Raw genomic sequence first — 22,500 nt, forward strand, 5'->3', positions numbered from 1 at the left:
TATTCATTTATTTATTTGTTTATTCATTTCATTTTCTAGCACTTGGAAAACGTGTATGACATGGTCATAAGTGTATATTTACTTTTGGCCAACTCTGTATGTCGCACTGGGAAATTTTTAGCACTTGGAAAGCGTGTATGTTATGGTCATTAGTGTATACTTAATTTTAGCGAAACCTGTATGGCTCACTGGAAAATTTTTAGCACTTGAAAAGCGTGTATGTTATGGTCATTAGTGTATACTTATTTTGGCCAACCCTATATGATTCACTTTTTTTTTTTTTTTTTCATTTGGAAAGCGTGTATGATATGATCATGAGTCTGTACACACTTTTGGCCAACCCTGTATGTAGCACTGGAAGAATTTTTAGCACTTGGAAAGAGTGTATGACATAGTCATGGGTCTATACATACTTTTGTCCAACCCGGTATGTAGCACTGGAAGAATTTTTAGCACTTGGAAAGAGTGTATGACATAGTCATTAGTGCATAAATATTTTTGGCCAACCCTGTATGGATCATTGGTAATTTTCTAGCACTTGGAAAGCGTGTATAACATGATCATAAGTGTATAATTACTTTTGGCCAACCCTGTATGTCTCACTGGGAATTTTTGGCACATAGAAAGCGTGTATGACATTGTAATTGGTGTATACTTAATTTTGGCCAACCCTGTATGCCTCACTGGGGCCCCAGCGACGAGGACTGTCGTCAGTACAGACCTGCACAACATGAGTACAGCGTGTCATAAAAAATTTCGAGCTTCCGGTCTCGCTTTTGTGATCAACGAGCTTTTAACCAGACACCGGATGTCCGAAAAATGTAATGTGTGTGTGTGTGTGTGTGTGTGTGTGTGTGTGTGTGTGTGTGTGTGTGTGTGTGTGTGTGTGTGTGTGTGTGTGTGTGTGATTCACCACTATGGTCATGGATCACGTGTTGGACCCGTGATCGACAGCAATTTCCCTCCCGGATGAGAGCTTCAGAGCTCATATATGACTGATCTATGGGTAATGCTCTGACCTTACACGCACACACACCCAACTCCCCCGCCCACGAGAGTTGGAGTAACGACTCGTAGCGCAGCGACAATGAGATTATTTCAGCCCTGGGCGGGATTCGAACCCGGACCGCCGTTGTGTCGGCCAGGAACTCTACCATTGTATGTGTGTGTGTTGTGTGTGTGTGTGTGTGTGTGTGTGTGTGTGTGTGTGTGTGTGTGTGTGTGTGTGTATGTGTTTATCTATTATCTTACGGGAAGGGGAGTAACGCTCGTGGTATCCCGTCTCTATCTCGCAGTATCTAATTTGTTATTAAATCCGTGTATGGTTTTTCCACACACTATCATTTCGTCCAGTTTGTTCCTGGGACCCACCACTCTGTGGGGAAAGCTGCGTGTGTGTGTGTGTGTGTGTGTGTGTGTGTGTGTGTGTGTGTGTGTGTGTGTGTGTGTGTGTGTGCAAGCACGCTCTCAGTATCCTTAATGGATTGCAGCATATGCTAGATGCTGAAAACGACGTAAAGTACCAGTATTGTTCATACCAAAGGTTTGGCGTCAAGGGAGGGTGACGGGGGGAGGGAGAGGGGGAGTGGTGGAGGGGAAGGGAGGGAGGGAGGGTGGGTTGGCTGTTCTGTGGCCTCTCCTCCCAATTTATCGCGAGTACGTGCGTACGTATTATAGTTGTGTGTGTGTGTGTGTGTGTGTGTGTGTGTGTGTGTGTGTGTGTGTGTGTGTGTGTGTGTGTGTGTGTGTGTGTGTGTGTGTGTGTGTCTGTGTTTACCTAGATGTATTATACGGAAAGGGGAGCTATGCTCATAGTGACCCGTCTTTGTATCTCTCAGCATCTAGTTTATTCTTAAATGCTTGTATGGTGTTTGCACACGCTATTGTGTGTGTGGTGTGCGTGTGTGTGCGTGTGTACATGTGTGTGTGTGTACGCGTGTGACTGTGCATTTGTTTTTGTACCCGTGTGTGTGCGTGATTATGAATAGATGGGTTCTCTCGTAAGCGCGAAATACATGCCTTCGCAGAACCTTGATTTTATAAAAAAAAAAGTTTATTACTATAAGCTTTTCTTCTGTCTCTATATCCTATATACTAAGAGCTTTTCCCCCTTATAAGGGAGGTAGCCAAATCAGAGGCACGAACCTATTCCCACCCATTCCACTTCCATCCACCATCCTTTCCACCCCTTTCATCTTAGCTCCTCGTGGATGACGGGTCATCCCTGCATCCCTACAACTGCCCTGGGTCAAACACAATGCAGCAAGACACAGCAGATCCACAACAAGGCCGCTTCACTTAATCGGCGATCCCCCCCCCACCCCATCTCCGTCCCCTCGTGTTTTTCTAAGCTGGATAAAATCACCTGGGGACACCCAGTGTATAATATATATATATATATATATATATATATATATATATATATATATATATATATATATATATATATATATATATATATATATATATATATATTCTGTAAAGAGTAAATTTACACAATAAATACTTAAGGTGGTGGCACACCTGACTAGCATGCTATTTGCTTTTGCTACTCCGTTTGAGTAGCAATGGCTTCAGTTACAATGTTCTAGACTTCCGTAAGAACATCTCGACAATGTGTCTATCATTCGTATTCTAGGTTTGACTTCTCTTAGTTCGTCATTCAACTTCTCACTCTATGACGTCATCAGGAGTAATTTGACAAATTTGGAAAAATGAAAAACAATCGTAAACGAAGATGTTTCTACTCAAACTGAGTAGCAAAATAAATACCTAGTGTGCCACCACCAAGGTGACGGCTTCGACCGTAGGAAGTCGACGACTGACTCGCACGGTGTCTTAGGTTCATATGTCCCAAGTTGCACATTGACCCTAAAAAGTGTTGTCTGTATTCCCAAAGGATTTCGTTCACGACAATAAGTTATTACAGCGATTGGACGAACATTTTTGAAAAAGGGGAGTCTGATTTTGAAAATAGGTGTATATGAGTGATATCACTCGCGTGGGCTGACAAGACTGTCACAAATCAAGGTGTTGTCACTGACAAATGTTCCTTAATGTCTTTCCGCATTCCCTTGTACACGTGTGTGTTCTAATCAGATACATAATATATATACATACATATATGTGCATACATAATCTACTTGGTTATAAGAACATTAAAATGAAGGAAGAGACCATAAGGCCTACACGAGGCAGTTATCGTATACGTAGGTTGGTTGAGGGATTTTGATGAAGGATGTGGGAGGCTAGGGGGGATAGTTAAGTGTAGGCGAAAGGGAGTAGGGGGGTGAGGGGAAGGGCGTCAGTGATTAGGAGGGATTCACCATAGTTGGTAAAAGGATTAGGGAGGGGGAGCGGTAGGTATAATGGGGCTATGCACACACACGCATAACATGGACCAAAAGGTCTCTTGTCGGCATGCTCCTACTTTGTAATCCTTTGAATCTAAGACGTTTCGTCCACGGACGTTTGTGTCATGGGCTACCATACATACATACATACATACATACATACATACATACATACATACATATACATACACACATAATGAATGCCGTGGACATATGAACCTGACTCGGGGTACAATTATCCGCCTCTTCACTGAAGAAGTGTCCGTCTGGTGGGTAGTTGCTCTGCATCCGCACGACACAGCTAAGCATGGACCAGTTGTCCGATCACGGCATGACACAGCTCATCGTAGACCAAATGTCCACGGATCAATTGTCTACGGACCAGTTCTTCACGGACCAATTGTCCATGGACCAGTTGCCTACGGACCAATTGTCCAGGGACCAGTTGTCCACGGACCAATTGTCCGATAATGTCATAACGCAGCTTAGCGTGGAACAGCGGACGTACAGTCTCTACCATAAGTGTGTACATATTTGGGGGCAAAATCAGCTGCAGAATCGGGCAGTTCATATAATTACCTTTCAGGATCAAGACAGAAATTGGCGATCACGTTAATTATCACATTACCTTGATTACCTTGAATCCACATTACCTTGATTACCTTAAATACCATATTACCTTGATTATCTTATAACTTCGGCAACCATTACTGTCACGTAGTGTTAGATCGGTAGATAGACACAGATAGATGGATAGACATAGATAGGTATACTTATACACATATGCTAATAAGAACACGGGTACGTGTGTTCACTTATGCAAAGTAGACCACTTGGAAAAAGAAACTAACGAAGCATAGCGCTTTCGTAAGATGTAATATACGAAAGCGCTCTGCTTCGTTAGTTTCTTTTTCCAAGTGATCTACTTTGCATATACACATATAGATCTGTATTCATGGAAAACAGCACATACGAATTGGTGCCCGGACATTTAGGCCTCGGTCGTTTGGACCCCAGACATTTGGATCGTGAGCACCTAAAGGGGACATTTGGGCCACATAATATAATTTAATTTTTCATTTCATATTAGATTATATGTTGTTTCAGAATGTCCTCCGTACTTATATTTTGTAAATTGTCATATTTTTTTTATTCTAATGTGACATTTCCCCCTTAGCCCAAATGTCCTGTATTCAGGCAAGATAGGAAGTGTAGTTATTCGAGTGTAATAGGAAGTATTGGAGTGAGGGATGGGGGGGGAGTTGAGGGGAGTAAAGTCTGTGATAAGCATGTCGAGCGAGAGGGGGAAGGGGGGACTGTGAGTGGGGGGAAGGGGGGAGTGGGGGGAGAGTATGAGTGCAACGGTATGTGGTGGTGGTTGGGAGGGGGAGGAGGGAATGTGGCCAGACTTGCCTGTACAGTACTGTGGATGTGACTGTCATTTGTTATTTTTGGATTTATTTTTGTTGTTGTTGTTGTTTAGTGGGTCACAATGTTTGTGAGATTGTTTTTGTTTACAAGTGTTGTTGTAAATGGTAGGATTGTTTTATATGTGTATATGTACGTAATGCTGCTAAGTTGTTCTGCAGCATAGAATGTGTGTGTGTGTGTGTGTGTGTGTGTGTGTGTGTGTGTGTGTGTGTAATTCACCGTGGTCTTGGATCATGTGTTGTACTCTTGATCGACAGATATTACCTTCCCGAACAAGAGCTCAGACCTCATATATGCACGATGTATTAACAATGTTGTTACCTTACACACATACAAACACATACACACATACACAATTCCCCGGTCATAAGAGTTGGAGTGCCGGCTCTCAGCGCAATACAAATGATTCCAACCCTGGTTTGGATTCGAACATATATATAGATATATATATATATATATATATATATATATATATATATATATATATATATATATATATATATATATATATATATGGGGGGGCGTGTACGTCTATTCAACTGTAACAGCTGTAATATAGAGGATAATAGTTACACTCGTGGAGTCCTGTCTGCAACGAAATTTGCATTCTGAAATAGAATAGATAACGCAACCAGGAACACACACACGCACACACACACACACACACACACACACACACACACACACACACACACACACACACACACACACAGTTTTGTCTGATATTCGTATCCTGCAGTACACACAATAGTCTCGTTTCACGTACAATGAGCATGGCGAAATAACAGACCATTTGGTCCTTGCCAGCCTTGAACTGAATCACATCCGTTTCCGTTCAGTTGAACACAAGACTTACTGGTATAGTGGAACAACTCTCTGTAGCTCTCTCTCGTTGGGAATAAAATGAAAGTGAAAGATTGACATACTTTGTTATATTCATGTATATGTATTTGTGTATATATATATATATATATATATATATATATATATATGTATATATATATATATATATATATATATATATAATGTGTGTGTGTGTATGTGCATATGTTTATGCACATTACATGTACAGTGCATGTGATTCACCATGGTCTTTGGATCACGTGTTGTACCAGTATACGTATGCATATTAACCAAATTGTGAACGTAATCGACTAAATGGAGCAATATAAGATAACGTTCAACACCATTAGAAATTCACTTTCAGTTAAATGAAATCACCCGGCGTTGAATATAATAAAATATCTCAAGGATAGCAAAGGGAGTAGAACCCAAAGAGTGAAAAATGTAAAAAATGAAAATAAATAAATAAATAAAGAGCAACTCTGGTGCAACAACTCGACAGTGTTGCCAAACATCCAACTCAGACGTGGTTCATCATAAGTTTGGCAACGTTGCCAAATTGTCATAACACACTTCATCCCCACTACCACAGTGCGGACAAATGATCAGAGGATAGTTGCCCCCAATAAGGAAAGTAAAAGATGGGCAATTGTTCAACCTAGGTTGGGTTAGGTTTGGTTAAGTTAGATTTAGTTAGGTTAGGATAGGTTAAGTTTGGTTGGGTTAGGTTAGGTTAAGTTTGGTTGGGTTAGGTTAAGTTGGGTTGGGTTAGGTTAAGTTGGGTTGGGTTAGCTTAGGTTAAGTTTAGTTGGGTTACATTAGACTAGGTTAAGTTAGGTTAAATAAGTACATCACAAAACTATTATGCTAAAAGTGCGTTGAGCATTGCCCGGTTAGGTCAATCAAGGATAAAAATGTTAGGTTAGATTAGGTTGGGTTAGGTTAGGTTAGGTTTAAAAAGTACATAAAACTATTATCCTAAGGACAAATCTGTTGAATAGGTGCCTGGTTAGGCTAGGTTAAGTTAGATTAGGTTGGGTTATATTAACCTAGGTTAGGTTAAAAGTACATCACAAAACTAATATACTAAGGAAAATGTGTTGAGTAGGTACCTGGTTAGGTTAGGTTAAGTTAGATTAGGTTGGGTTAGGATAAGCTAGTTTAAAACAAGTACATCACAAAACAGTTATACTAAAGAAAAATGTGTTGAGCAGGTGCCCTGTTAGGTTAGGTCAAATAAGGTTAAAAAGTATACCACAAAAATATTATGTTAAAAGATTCTGGTGATCACTTGTCCGCGGATCAACTGTCCCATCGACACAATTTTACATTCTTTTGACGTTATCTGTTATCTCTGACAAATCAGTTACGCCATGCGACTGATGACCGTTGATTATCTTTGTAATCTGCAGATTGCTGGTGCTTATGCGTCTCTGTTGACTGACAGTTTTCGAGGTAGTTTGTCTGCAATGCATATACTCGTATGTATGTATGTATATATATATATATACATATGTATATGAATATATGCATATGTAAATGTACGAGTATATGTGTATATAAGTATACATTCATATGGATACATTTTCCTATGTACTCCCTCTTTCCACTTTCTTTCCCCCCTTCCCTCTTCCCTTCCTTCCCTCCCCCCCACCCACGTCCTCCCCCTCTCCCTCCCTCCCCCATCCACTTCCCCTCCCCGTCCACCGTTCCACCCTGACCGACGGACCCTCGAGCATTGCCCAGTTTGGTGAAGGTTTGCACTTTGTTCTCGCATGACTACTAACAGCTAACAGCTCCGGCTTGTAGCGCAACAAGAGCTTCTGCAGCTGCAGCATTGAAGCTGCATGCAGCTGTAGTACCCAGGTCTTTCTCTCTCTCTCTCTTTTTTTTTTTTTTTTTTTTTTTTTTTTGGTCCCACAAGGTGTCTTGGTGTCTTGCGCTATCTCACTGAAGATTCTGAAAGGAGTTACTCTCCTTTCGCTTCTCCCCTGACTTCAGGAGAACGCTCCTGAAGCCACTGTGGCTACGAAGACTAACTACTAACGTCTCTACCACTAACACGCCTACTACTAACACTCACTCGCCTATCGACGCTCTCCCGCTTGCTTGCAGCCTCGTCTACTAACATGCCTTGCTTCGGCTACTACCGGCTTCGTCTACTAACGTGGGATGTGGGTCTACTAACCCTTGCTCGTCGGTAGAGGTCTCCGCCAGGAAGGTTCTCCGCCAGGAACGTCCTCCTGAAGGCGTCGAGGGCGAGCTCAGGGTTCAAGACCTCTTTCTTCAGCATAGTTCCTCTTCTAGCGGTGGTGGGTCAGGGCAGGGGTGTAGGAGGCAGGAGGGATGGTGGGGGGAGGGAGAGGGGAGATGTGGCTCTTGGAGTAACCCGACTACTCCTCCACACTCCCCCTCCACCCTCCTCCTCCTCCTCTTCCTCCTCCTTCGCCTCCTCCCTCTCGAGTCACACTCAACCCGAATCTCACCACGTTGTCTTCTTTCTTTTTTTTTCTCTTCCCTCCACCTTCAAGGATCAGCCACCACGGGACGCCCCCGCAAACATCCCACCAACCCAGCAGCAGTGAGAAGAACCAGGTCCTTTCAGGTCGCGGGGACGCGGAAGACGTCCCCCTCGAGCCACAGCTTCGAGGACGAGCTCTCCTGTTCCCCCGGGAAGGATCTCCAAGGGCACGTCGCACGGTATGTACAGGAACTCGAGAAGGGCATCCAGTTCACTGTGGCCAACATGATGCGTCAGAAGCCTCACGCCGTCGGAGGCGGAGGAGGACCTCCTCCTGGAGGAGTTGGGGTTCCTCCTCCAAGTCCTTCCAAAGAATCGAACAGATCAAGTAGTAGCGGTGGTCGAGGTCGGAGAAGAGGTGAGAAGCCCCAAGTGAGTAGTGACACGAGCGACACAGGGGCGTCCCGGAACGAGCTCGAGGACACTGGGTCCTCCTCGAACTGCCAACGGCACTCCGACACGAACTCGGACATCGGCCTCGACGCCGAGAAGATCGTACCTGAGAGCGACGATTACAGACTAGTCTTCATCAGTTCAGATTCCTCGAAAGAGTCCGAACTCAACTCCTCCATCGACTCAGACAACTCCAGGTCGCCCTCGAGGAGGGTCTCGAGCGCGAGCGCCGTCAACGACTCCTCGGACAATACTGGGTTTATCGACGAGAGTGACTGGGACTACTTCGACTCCGAAGGCACCAAGGGCCCCAAGACAGGTCCTCCTCATCAGCCCCGAGGAGCCGCTCGTGTCGACGCCTCCGTCATGACGGAGGGCGTTTACGTCAGCTCCGAGGGCGAAGAAGTCGCAGACGAAGACGTCAAGGACGCGTCCTTACACGTCTCCCTCCAAGTACCCAACCCGCGAGACGACGGGGTTGTATCCCCAGAGGGCGGTAATAGAGTACCACTAGTCTACTTCGGCGACAACCCCATCAGTAGCATCCCCACCAAATCGACCCAGCACACGCCGAAGAACCCCGCCCCTGACCACCACAAACACCACCAACACTCCAACCACCTCCTTGAGCAGATGGCGTCACCGTTGGCCACCCTCGACCCTGACAAGCTGCAGCAGATGCTCCTGCAGACGGAGGCGCTGCAGGCCGAGGCCCAGGCGCTGCAGGCGGCGCTGATGGGGGCCTTTGGAGAACCTGCGAGCCCTCGTTGGGCCCACGGTCGGAACGAGTCGAGCAGGACCTCGAATGAGAGGCCTCAAGGGGAGTTCTCGGCCACTGACCAGGTCATCCTTGAAACGATGCGGCACCTGGCGGAGGGGCCCCAGGACGCGGACGCCCTGCAGGAGTACCACAAGCGTGTCCTCGCCGAAATCCAGAACTATTCCTCGAAGCCCGCTAGCGGCGGCGGCGGCGGCGTCGTCAGCGCCTCCGGCGTGAACCGAGGGACGAGACTGGACAACAATGGTATCTTCTCGTACTTATCTCAACTGAGGGAGTCTGCCAACGCTGACGTCACACCGAGGTCGGCCGCGGGCGGCTTATCGTCTAAAGCCGCCGCTGCTGCTGCGCCTCCGTCAGATAAGACTTACACAACGGCAGCGACCAAGGGGAAGGCGACCCAAAGCCAGAGTACCACTGTAGGCGGACAGAGCGTCCGGAGGTCCAGCCGGGACATTTGCATACAGACGGACCCCGACCCCGTTATTATGTCCGCGACTTGGGCCGAGGAAGACCTCACGTCCGAGTCCGAGGGCCCGTCGTCTGCCAGAACGTCGCTCTCGACGTCGACGTCGACGGTAGGTGACGTGGACGGGAAACCGCGCCGCGGGTTGAGAACCTTCGGGAGCCCCGCAAAGTGGGCCCCCCGAGGGCCCCCAGGGGCTGCGCATGCGCACGTCATTGGCGGGGTTCCTCACGTACAGCAGGAGTACAGGAAGGAGAGGCTCGGGGGGACGGTCGAGAAGGGGCCCAAGGCGGTGGCCACTGCAGCGCCCTCAGGGCAATCCGGGGCGAGCGGCAGCAGGATCCAGAGAAGCGGGAGTGGTAGGGAGGTTATAGCGGGTACCCACAACGACGGCGGCGGTGGCGGGAGGGAGGGTGGAGGGGGACGAGGACGAGGAACTGGCGGTGGGAGAGGAGGAGGAGGAGGAAGAGGAAGAGGAGTTGGTCGTGTGGTTAGGATCCACGACAAGAGGGGGGACCTCACCTCCTCCACTACCGCCACCTCCACCGCCGCCGCCGCCGCCGCCGCCGTCGTCTCAGCCACCGCGGCGGCGGCGGACAGCTCCACCACCACCTCCTCCACCTCCTCCACCTCCACCTCCGTATTGCCAAACCCTCCCTCCTTCCATCTCCACCTGACGCTTAGTCGCGAGTCTTCAGTCACCCACACGTCGGACTCAGAGACGGACGATTTAAGGAACACCTCGAGCGCCGCGGGTAGTGATCTCGGCGGGGATTCGGCCAGTGACTTCGAGTATCACTGTAAGGAGGACCTCGTCGACCGAGGTAGAGTGTGTAGTGTCCGCGGGGAAGGTCTTGCGACGACCACAACGACGACGACGACGACGAAGAAGAAGAGGAAGAAGTCGGGACAGGGCGATGAGAGAGAGGGCTCTGCGTTAGGCGAGGAGGAGGAGGAGGAGGAGGAGGAGGAAGAGGAGCATGGCGGCCGACAAGAGAAGAGGGAGCAGCGGTCCCCCCTACCCCCCTACCACCACCACCTTCTTGCACCACCCCAACACCCTCCTCCACCACCGCCTTCTTCAGGAGGAAAAACACCGACCTCAGGAGCACAGATCACGAGGGCTCTGTCTCCCTCATCATCAGCGCCGCCCTTACCAGCTCCCAGGTGGTCCTTGAGCGGTTCCCTCCAGTCCTTGCAGGACTCGAGGAAGACCCAGCCCCTGCAGGAGTCAAGGAGGACCCAGTCCCTGCGTCGTCTTGGAAGACGCGAGGGAGGAGATCTCGACGCTCGGAAGAGAGTGATCTCGCCGAAGGAGAGTGTGGTGGCCAGGGCCGCTCTTGCGGGAGGAGGAGGAGGAGGAGGAGGAGGAGGGGACGTATCCTCCACCGCCTCCAGGAAGGTCACAGCCATGGAGGGTGACCCTGCAGGTGTGGTGACGACGACCCCTGCCGCCGCCGCCACCACAGCCACAGCCCCCACCACCACTACTACTACAGCCACCACCACCGCCGCCACAACCGCCCCCACCGCCGCCCCCTCAGGCGGTAGCAGTAGTAGCAGCGAGGGTGAGGACACGGACGAGGAGCTCCACGTAACGCGTAGTTACGATCTCGTCCCTCCTTCAGGAGCAAGGAGCAGCGGGAACAGCAGTAGCGCCAATAGCCCAAGAGGTGGAAGTGGAGGAGGTGGAGGAGGTGGACTGGAGGACTTCTACTTGGAAACTCAGCTTCCTTCTTCAGACGACCTGACCTCCTGCTACCTTCTGCCCGGCCTCGGGGCCGAGTCGGCCTCGAGCGACGCAGATACTGACGAAGAGAAACATGTGAGTAAGAAGTACGTCCTCAATGAAGGTTCCTCGGAGGAGGAGGAGGAGGAGGAAGAGGAGGACCTACCCAAGGATGAAATCGACGGGAAGAGTCCGCCTAGCGCGTCCAAGGACGACGTTATTACCTCCTCCTCCAGTAAGGAGGAACAGGAGGACCAACCCCAGCCTGCTGTAGTCGCTGGAGAGGCGGAGAAGAAGGAGGAGAAGAAGGAGTCCAAAGACAAGTTAACCAATGAGACAACCGTTCAGGAACTTAGTGATCTCAACGCCTCCCTCCGTCAGGAGGGTGAGGACGATCAGCAAGACCAGGAATCTCAAGGAAATAGTCTTAGTGTTACTGACGAAGGCAAGGGCCTCCCCCTTCGGGAGGGCACGAAGAAGGAAGACGTCGAGGACGGGAAGGAAGAGGTAGCGAGGAACCTCGACGATCTCCAGACTCCTGACGAAGGCGCTGCCGGAGTAGCGCCTCTGTCTTCGTCGGCGTCGCCGTCGTCGTCTCCCAAAAGTGGTGATAGGAGTGGTGATAGTGGTGATTCTTCTGTGCTACTAGATAAGAAAGGAGAAAAGTGTGATGATGGTGATGATGATGATGCGAAAGAAAGTGAATGTGGATCAAGTGTCGATAGTGGCGTGGTGAAAAGTGATGATAACGACGGTGCAAAAGATGGTGATGATGATGGTGATGATGCTCATGACGTAAGTGTTGGTGATGAGGGCAAAGCTGGTGGAAATGGTAGTGATAGTAAGGTAGTGATGAGTCATGATGAGCGTGGCCATTTGAGCCTGGATCTTGTGATGACGACAGAAGGTGACGATAACGCCGGAGACGTGATGACGACGGCGACGACGACGACGACGACGGCGAGTTCCGAAGTTGTGATGACCCATAACGACGAAGTAGCATCTCCTGAAGGAGGCGCTGACGGAGGTGTCAAGGACCAAGACACCAAGGAGGAGGAGGAGGAGGAGAAGAAGAAGAAGGAGGAAGGGGAGATGAAGGAGAAGGGCAAACCCGTTTCTTCTCTTCCTGAAGGAGAGATCTCTCCCGACGGAGGCGCTGACGAAAGTGAAAGCAGAGTTTCGGCATCTGAAAATCCTGATCAACAGGCGGCGGCAGCGGCGGCCACGCTGTGCGGCGGAGTTGATGCCCCTCCCAGTGTAACTCCTGCCTCTGCTGCTGCTGCTGTCGATGTCGACGACAGCGATTTACCTCCAAATACACCTCCCCCTCCACCACCACTCCCTCCACCTCCCTCCCCTCCACCTTCCCCTCCTACCACCACCTCCTCCTCCTCCACCTCCGCCCCCTCCCGTGAAAGTGAACTCCGCCAAGACGAACAGCGGTCGCAGGTAGAGGGGGTTGAAAATTTCGACTCCAAATTGGCAACCCAGCACAGTGTTGCCAACTTGGGGGTTGACCTTACCCAAACCCCGTCTGGTCCTCCCGACACCCAACCTCCCCTTCCCCCAACACCTGCTCCTGCTCCTGCCACAACTGCTACCCCACCTGCGCCCCTTGGTACCACCTGCTCCCCCGGCGGAAGCACGCAACTGGAGCAGAACGCAGATAGCAGTAACCAACCCACAGTAGCTCCGATTCCCCCGTCGGCGCCACACGTGTCCCCGACGCATGCGCCCCTGTCGTCGACCCCAGCGCCCATCCCGTCAGAGGAGAAGAAGAAGGTCCTCTCCTCCTCCTCTTCCTCCTCTTCCTCCTCCTCGATAACGTCCTCCTCAAGTGCCGATCTTGTGCCCCTTGGAGTGAGAAGTGGAATTAAGAGTGTAAGTGAACGCGTGTCTGGAGGAGGAGGTGGGGTGGTCCTCGACACCGGCCTCCCGAAGGGCACAGACGTGAAGGACACCGAGAAGGACTCGGGAGAGTCCGGCCATTCGAGCGGCGAGGACAGCGCCGTGGTCGAGGGTGACCCTGATGACACGGGTAACGTGGTGACGATCAACGTCCGCGAGAATGACGTCCTCCTCCGTCGGAGGGGCACGGGCCCCGTCAGCATCCCCGTCACTATGGGGACCCTGGAGGAGGACCATGACCGACGCGAAGGGGGCGACCCGCACTGCGTGACCCGATTCGCCGTCAGGAGAGTTCGATCTCCGGAGGTTCCGTCCTCCCGGAGGACTCCCCCGGTGCCCTCGAGACGCACCAAGAGGTCCTACTCCTCCGACGGAGTGTCTTCGTCCTCGGACATCGACAGATCGGATGCCGACGCGAGTGACTCTGCAGATACGGTGATAGAAAGTGGAGGAGGAGGTGGTGGAGTTGGAGGAGGAGGAGGAAGTGGAGGGAAGCAACTCCACGGAGAACTCCGTCGCTTCGCCCTCCAGCAGCGGCACCTCACCTTCGACACCGACGACAAGAGCAGAGACTCTGACGGGCCTTCTTCGGCAGACTCTGTCCTCCACGGGGGGGATAGCGAGTCTCAGTGCTCTGACGGGAGTGAGGAAGGGAACCTGGTCTCCATCGTCTCCGTCGGGGATGATGAAGACCACACCTCATCCAGACTCTCCTCCTCATCCACCTCCTCCCACGGGAGGATCTACATTAGGTCCGACTCGACCGACTCAGACGTCCAGATCAAACCGACCTGCATCGTCGTCACAGGGTCCTCAGGGGCGGAGTCCGGGGAGGACTGCGAGACTCCTGAAGGAGGCACCGCCGGCGACAACAACAAAGTGACAGTGCGGAGCAACAACCGCATCATTGAAGGGAACGACGTCACCATCCTCGAGGTCACGGGCGACGGGCGCCCCGGAGGTCACGTCATGTCGGTCCGGGTCACCAGCCCGGACTCCTCCCGGAGCGCGTCGCCCTCGCGACACCGGAGTAACGTTAACGAACTCCAGAGCATCATCCTGACGACGAGGGAGCGGCAGCAGCAGTTCCGGAGGTCTCCGGTCACCGAAGTCAAAGAGTCTTCAGGACTCGCGAACTACTTCACCCTCACGCTCGGGACCGACTCTCCCCATGCCCCTCGAAGGCTCGTCAAGACACCGGAAGTCCGGCGCCGGAAGGTGGACCGGCCTCCTGACGCTGCCGAGTCGCCCCTACCCCTCAGTCCGGTCCCAACGTCGCAGACGACGACGACGACGCTCGCGACGACAACGACAACAACGACACTCACCCCTGACCACTCCGAGGGCGACCTATTCGCCTACGAGGAGAAGCAAGAGGCTCTCATGGAGAAGGAGACCTCCTCACTTGGCCCCGAGTTCGACTTGGTTGAGGAGGATCCTGAGCGACGGGACTCCATCCTGTCGTGTCAGGAAGAGACCCTCCTGGAGGAGGGAGACCTGTCCCTCGACGGTTCGCAGCACCAGTTCAGCGAGACGGACGAGTACGACTTCGGCGATAGTTACCATGAGGTCAGCCTCGAGGAGTGCGAGGGGAGGTGCGACTCGCTGGAGGACATGGAGTCGGTCAACAGCGAGTCGAACTACAGTGAGTCTTCGGGAGATGAATGCTTCGAGAGGGAGGAGGAGCTTCGAGGGTACTGCAACCGGGCCATCGACTTCACCCTCCACACCATCATCGAGGAGAGCTGCGAGGAGAGCGACTACGAGCGGAAGACCAAGGAGGAGGAGACGCAGAAGGCGGACCCGTCCGAGCTCGAGAAGTACTTCACCTTCGAGATCGGTAACGGCCCCGCCGAGGCCAGAAGGATCGCCAATGAAGACAGCGAGTACAGCGACACCTTCTCGGAGACCTCGAGTTCCATTTTCAGTGAAGGCGTCGAGTCGGTCGACGCCAAAGAGGAGGAAGACATCGACCCGGCAGACCTGGCGTCCTCACGCCTAGAGAAGTACTTCCTGACGGGGCTGCTGGGAGGTCTCGAGAGACAGCCCTCGATTCGCTCCGTCGAGTCGGACATCCACACAGACGAGAGCGGTTCCGTCGGGAGCGACTCCGAAGGGTCCCCGAGTCCCGAGCAGCCGAGGAAGAAGCTCCTCCGACCCCGTGGGTTTCGGGGTCTTCAGACTTCGAGAGCCGCTGCAGCAGAAAGAGGCGAAGGCCCCCTGAGCGACGCCTCTCACCACTCAGCCGACGGGAACGACACGGAGAAGAGCCACGTCAGTGGAGAAGACGAGGCGTCTTCGGGGTCCGAGACGGCCTTCGACAAGGCAGACGGTCAGTTCGATACCATTAAAAGGAGGAAGAAGAAGAAGAGCTCGAGCGACCACTCGGACAAGAGGTCGGACAGCGACAAGAGCGAGCTTCGCTCCATCGAGGTGCTCGAACTGGAGAATAAGGAAGAGATCATCGATCTGAAGAACGCAGAGGTCGCTAAGATGGCCATCGAGAGCGGAGAGAAGAGCACCAAGAGGGTGACCATCGACTGCAGCAGCCACCAGACGGAGGAGAAGGAGTCCTTTCAGGGAGAGTCCACGGAGAAGAAGTACCGAGACAGCGGCTTCATCGGCAGTTCGGACGACCTCCTGAAGGACCGTCAGGAGGACGCGCCTCAGAGCAAAGAGGCCAAGGACAGGTCGTCCTCGGAGTCCAGCGCGGACGACAACACCCAGAGCAAGACTGTGGGCCAGGAAGACGGCTCCTCCAACAACTCCGCCGGGAGCAAGAACGGGGAGAACAAGAGCGATAGCTTCGACAACGATAGCAACAACAACAAGTCCGAGAACGACGAGAGGAGCAGCACGGAGGGGAAGGTCTCCCGCTCCAGTACGGGGAGCTCGGTTGACCTCCCGCCCTTCTCGCCCTCCAAGGCACGGAACAAACTCAGCCGCAAGGACTCCTTCAACAACTGGAGCTCGGACGAAGAGACGAATCTCATGATGAACAAGATGAGGGCGTTCTTCAAGACTATGATATCAGGGACCAGGGACGCCTGCAAGGGACAGAGGGTCAAGCCCCCGCAGCTCGTCGCCTTCGAGACCAAACTCACGAACTTGATGAAGACCGTCCCTGGAATCAACGACGAACAGGTCAAGGAGATCGTGGAGTACCTCAGCTCGGAAGAGACCTGGAGCGACTCCTATGATTCTTCAGACTACACCAGCAGCGACCTCGAGGGCGCCTACGCCCTGCTGGACCAAGCCGAACCAGAAATCAAAAGCGAACTTCAGGAGCAGATCTCGGCGTCGTGCCAGCAGATCATCCAGAAGTTCGACCAGAGTAGGGAACCTAGTGATACGGACAGTGCCAACTCTCTCTTCGAAGGGCGCGCCTGCTCCGAGAGTTCCGAAGAAGTCTTCGTCTACCAGAGGCTTATGTCCTCCCTCGCTCGGATGAAGCCGGACAGCGACCGAGGCAGTATCGGTTCTGGGTCGCAGGGGGCCTCGCCTCCGCTCCTGGCGAAGGTGATCCATCACATCGGGAACTCGCTGGTGGCCCTCATGCACGAGGTCTCCGGAGCGAGCGAGAACGGCGACGACATCGATTCTTTGAGTGGGGGAAACCCCGTCACTTCGAGTCCGAAGGCGCCGCTCTTCATCCACAGGAAGCACCGGGGCGTCGACACGATCTCCATCGACTCTTCGGTAGAGAAGAGCTCCCTGACGAGCACCAGCTTCGAGTCTGAGGACAGCCCCACCGACAACGAGCAGTCCCCGGAGTCAGACCCGGGAACCCCGAAGGCGGGTCGCCGCCAGGGGCCTCTGTCCATCATCAACGAGGACTTCGCCTCCCTCGAGAGTCAGAGGACAGTCTTCGCCTCGCACGACTCCCCGAGACATCCGTTCCGCCTCGACACCTCGAGGCCTCCCGCGACCTCGGCCTCGCAGCGCAGCCTCGAGGAGCGGGTGGTTACCAACATGCAGTACTTTGTCACCGAGGGCATCGACGAAGACAAGTTCGACGGCCGGGAACACCACGGGGTGCCCCGGGCCCGCCGAAGCGCCCGCCGTCAGGAAACGAGGAAGGCCAAGAGCCACATGAGCCTCGAGAAGATCCACCACGAGGACGAGAAGAAACCGACGACGGGGGAGAGGTCCGAGTCCCTCGGGGACCTCTTGGACCGAGTCAGGTCCTCCGAGTTCTCGAGCAGCTACGAGCAGCTCGACTCAGACTCGACCCTAAAGGCTTCGGACTCTCTCGACCGCCACATCGGAAGCAGTTCCTCCAACATCCGCCTCAACGACAGCAGTCGAGGGTCACTCACCACCAGCAGCAGAGGCAGTCTCGCGGCCTCCAGCAGAGGGTCCCTGAACGCAGGGTCCAGGGGCTCTCTTCAGGGGTCCTCAGGGCCGGAGGAGGAGGAGGACAAGAAGCCCAAGAAGTTGAGCTTCTTCCGGTACGCCAGAAGGTCCTCGATGCCGGACACGAGCAAGGAGCGGATGTCCCCGGAAGTCCGGTCCACGACCCTCCCCCGGTCCAACACGACCCACACGGGGTCCACGGGGTCCTTGCCCCGGACACAGGCTACTACGCTCCCCCACAGGACACCTCCGAGCATCATCACCGCCTCGGCCTTCTCCTCGCCCTCCGTCACGTCCACCTTGTCCTCGGAAAGGACGTCCCTCTTCAGTAAGAGTGTGACCTCGGGGAGTGGTCCTCGATCTGCCAGGTACCACGCCCCCGGGTACAGACCTCCGCCCGCCTCCGCCATCACGCCCAAACGCACTCTCTCGAACCCAGGCTTCCCCTCCCTCAGGAAGGATTTCCGCACCTGGACTTCTACAGGTAGGTCGTCTCTTTCTCTACCTTCGTCAGTTGTATTTGGGTGTTTGTGTTTGTTATGTTTTTTGTTGTTCTTAGCCTTCTTCTTCTTCTTCTTGTCTTTCTTCTTCTTTTCCTTCTTCTGTCTCTTTTTCCTTTTCTTCTTCTTCTTCCTTTTCTTCTTATTCTTCCTCCTCATCTTCTTCTTCTTCCTCTTCTTCTGTTTCTTCTTCGCGTTCTTCTCTTTCTTCTTCTTCTATCTCTTCTTTTTATTTTTCTTCTTTCTTCTTCTTCTTCTCCTGTTTCTTCTTCTTCTTCTTCTTCTTCCTCTTCTTCCCTCCTTCATTTTCTTCTTCTGTTTCTTCCTCTTTGTGTTCTTCTTCGTCTTCTTTCTCCTCCTCCTCCTCCTTTTTCTTCTGTTTCTTCTTCTTCGTCTTCTTTCTCCTCTTCCTCCTCTTCTTCTCCTTTTTCTTCTCTTTCTTCTTCTTCTGTTTCTTCTTCTTCTTCTTCTTCTTCCTCTTCTGTTTCTTCTTCTTCCTCTTCTTCTTCTTCTTCTTCTTCTTCTTCTTCTTCTTCTTCTTCTTCTTCTGTTTCTTCATCTTCTTCTTTTTCTTGGCCCCCACACTGCGCCCGGTGACAACAGTACGGCGCAGGCCGAGGAAGGACCGTTATCACTTGTGGGTTGGTTACGTTCCAGAATCAAATGTGGAATGTTTACTTCTCGCAATGTTTGTCTTTTCAGATTTATGAGTGTTTGTGTGTGTTTTTTTTTTTTTTCCTATAAATGGGTTTTATGAGATGAAGAAAAACAACATTATCCCGGTTCTAGATTATTTGTTTATTTATGTTTTAATTTTTGTATTTATCCAATCTTTTATTTATTGGTTTATTTGTTTGTTATTACAAAATGACGTCATTCTTTGGATTTGTGAGATCTGGATATTTGTTAATGAACACCTTGAGGACTGTGTATGTATGTATGTACGTATGTATGTATTTGTATGTATGTGCGTATGTATTTACGTATGTATGTACGTACGTATGTATGTATGTATGTACGTATGTATGTATGTATGTATGTATGTATGTACGTATATATGTATGTACGTATGTATGTATCTGTGTATGTACGTATGTACGTATATATGTACGTATGTATGTATGTGTGTATGTACGTATGTACGTATATATGTACGTACGTACGTATGTATATGTGTGTGTATGTACGTATGTATGTATGTATGTATGTATGTATGTATGTATGTGTGTGTTTATATTCTTAAGGACCATGTGCAGCTTATACAACAGACCCGACCGGTCCTTCAGCTGCGCGTGCATGCCACTGTTTAACTTGCACTGCGCATTAGGGTTGACCACTGTTGTGTGTTTGTGTGTGCGTGTGTACTTGTGTGTGTGTGTACGTGTGTGTGTGTGTGTACGTGTACATGTACGCGATACCTCGTCTTGTGTAAGTCTCTATTTTCAGCTGATCATTCTCAGTCTCTTTGGATAGTAATGGTGATGATGATGACAATTATAATAATAATGATAATAATAATAATAATAATAATAATAATAATAATAATAATAACTGATTGATAATAATGATAATGATAATAGAATGTGCCCACAGACAGGGAGGTCTGTGACGTCACGAATCGTTTGTGAACGATATGACGTCATGTCGAATCTGAGGGTGTTTTGAGATGGAAAATGTCGACAAAATTTGTGTTATTGATAGCATTTTCATTAATTTATTGTAATTGTTCTTATCGTTTTTGTTATTAATATTATTATCAATATTATTATCATTATTATTATTATTGTTATTATTATTATTATTATTATTATTATTATTATTATTATTATTATTATTTTTATCATCATTATTTTACACGCGAAAATGAGAAAGCCTTTATATTTCGCCATATGTGAGGGGGGAGGGGGAGATGGGGGGATAGTTTTGAACAGCGAAATCTACGCCTGAGCTTTCGTTAATTATGAGATATTTTCCCAGCGATTTATTTGTTATTTTTTAAATCTATTTTTTATAACTTTCACAATCACACTAAAACTATCTATGTCGTCAGGTGATTTAATCAAACTATTGACCTTGTAGAGGATTAGTTTAGAGGATGGGGGAGAGGGGAGGGAGAAGAATAGGGGGAGAGGGGGAAGGGGGAGGGAGGGGGGAGGAAGATGAAGGAAGGGGAGAAGAGGGGGGAGGGGGAAAAGAAAGGAGGAGAGGAAAAGGGAAAGGGAGGAGAGGGGAGGAGGAAAGGGAAGATGAAGGAAGTGGAGGGGAGGAGGAGGAGAGGGGAAAGGGAAGATGAAGGAAGTGGAGGGGAGGGGGGAATGGAAGAGGAGAGGAGGGGGAGGGGGATGGAAGACGAGGGGAGGAGGGAGAGGGGGAAGGAAAGATGAGAGGAGAGGGGGAAAGGGGGGAAGGGAGGAAAAGTCTTGATTTCCATCCGCGTTCAGAGGGAAGGGAGGATGGGGGTGGGGGAGAATGGGGGGAGGGGGCAACGAAACGCGTTTCCCGCGTTTCTAATCCCCCCCCCCCCCTCCCCCCACCTGTCTGGCCCCACTTTCTCGACAAAATAGCGATGGGGGAAGCTTGTGTGTGTGTGTGTGTGTGTGTATATATATATATACTGTATATATATATATATATTTATATATACATATATAATGTATATATTCACATATATATATATATACACACATATATATCTGTATATATATATATATATATATATACACAAGACCATTCGTGATCTGTTAACTTGTACTATTTATATATTTATTACGACGTATTTCTTATCGTTGTGTTGTGTTTCTGATAATAACTGATAAAGAAAAATATTCTTGGAATGGTATGTGGTCGACAAATAGATGAAGTAAATTTACGTTACATTATAAACACTTTTATTTTCTTTCTTTTTAATTGATATATTTATTTTCTAATTTATAAGTTGGCCTTCTCAGAGACTAAAAGGTCTCCCGGTCATCCATTCGATGTGTGGTTCAGGTCGAGAAAGTACTTGACCGCCGCCATTTTGGTCTCGTTTTCACCGACTTGACGTCATGTCGACGACGACGCGCGCGATCTGTAACGGTTTTCTCTTAAGTTTTGTCTAAAATATTTAGTTGAGTGTTCATTTATTGCTTACCAATTTGTCTTATACGGTTCAGTTATTTTTTAATGTTTAGGATATTTCCTCTGTGTGTGTGTTCTGTAATATAATGTTAGAATATTGATCATTGTGTTTTATCTTACATCTGGTAATTCATATTTTGGATCTGGTAAAGAAAATAGGCTTACTTGTACGCACACACGTACACACACACACACACACACACACACACACACACACACACACACACACACACAGGCGGTTACAGAATACATGTAGTGTTTACAGTCCTGTTTTCGTAAGTCGGTGTGAGTACTTTATGATAAGATAGATAAGGTGACATATTGTGTTTGGCGTTGAAAGTGGAAATTTGTGTTGTAATATATTTCACCCCGCTTCAGATAAGGTACAGACTGAGCATGAAATATATATTATTTCGTATTCGTTTTAAGTTTAGCAGATGGTTTGAATATTGTAAGTTTGTTTGGGAACAACAAATAAATATGTTATAACTTGCACGGGCCATAACCGTTGCGCCATGAACGTGCACCCGCCCAGCATTGTCGTCGTGACGTCACGGGCATTGAAACCTCGATATAAAGAACTTTATTCAGTTCCCGTTAAGATGTCTCTGATGACGGTATTATCGTAATGATATTGGCCCTCCTCCCTCTTTATGTCCATGATTTATTTCGTTTCAGAGTATGAATATGTATTACAAAGTCTCGATTAAGCCTGGTTTAGGTGTTTAGTATACATAGGAACCCCACGGCCATGTCGTCTGTTTCCCGCGTAGTGAGTGAAATGTCGACATTTTATATCCTCCAAATGCACCAGCCATTTCTGAAATTATTGTCATTCGTCTGCAAAGCATGAACTTACGTTGCACTACCGTGAGAGTTTCCTTCAACTAATTACATGATTTTTGATGTGGAAATGGGTTGCATTTACATTCATCTTTGTCGTTTATTTACAATTGTTTGCATCGCGTGACTTCCGTTCCGAGGAGTAAAGTATTCTAATTTTCCATAATTGGCCCACGACCCTACTCGTATTTTCGTGACTTTATTTCTCTGGCTTCTCTAGTCTTTTCCTTCCCTCAGGATATTGAGTGCGTGATTTACC

At 49.8% G+C, this 22,500-nt stretch overlaps 1 protein-coding gene across 1 annotated transcript in view; it reads left to right on the forward strand.

Annotated features, from left to right (window-relative positions):
- LOC143039623 (uncharacterized) overlaps positions 1 to 22,500 on the forward strand; it is a 485,892-nt gene that overhangs the window by 299,297 nt on the left and 164,095 nt on the right. Inside the window, exon 6 of the mRNA XM_076209893.1 lies at positions 8,159 to 18,262. Coding sequence (XP_076066008.1) covers positions 8,159 to 18,262 — 10,104 coding nt within the window. The remainder of the gene's footprint in view (positions 1 to 8,158; positions 18,263 to 22,500) is intronic.

Source organism: Oratosquilla oratoria, chromosome 26 (assembly GCF_046742065.1).
Source record: "Oratosquilla oratoria isolate Oo_2021 chromosome 26, ASM4674206v1, whole genome shotgun sequence".
NCBI classification, from domain to species: Eukaryota; Metazoa; Arthropoda; class Malacostraca; order Stomatopoda; family Squillidae; genus Oratosquilla; species Oratosquilla oratoria.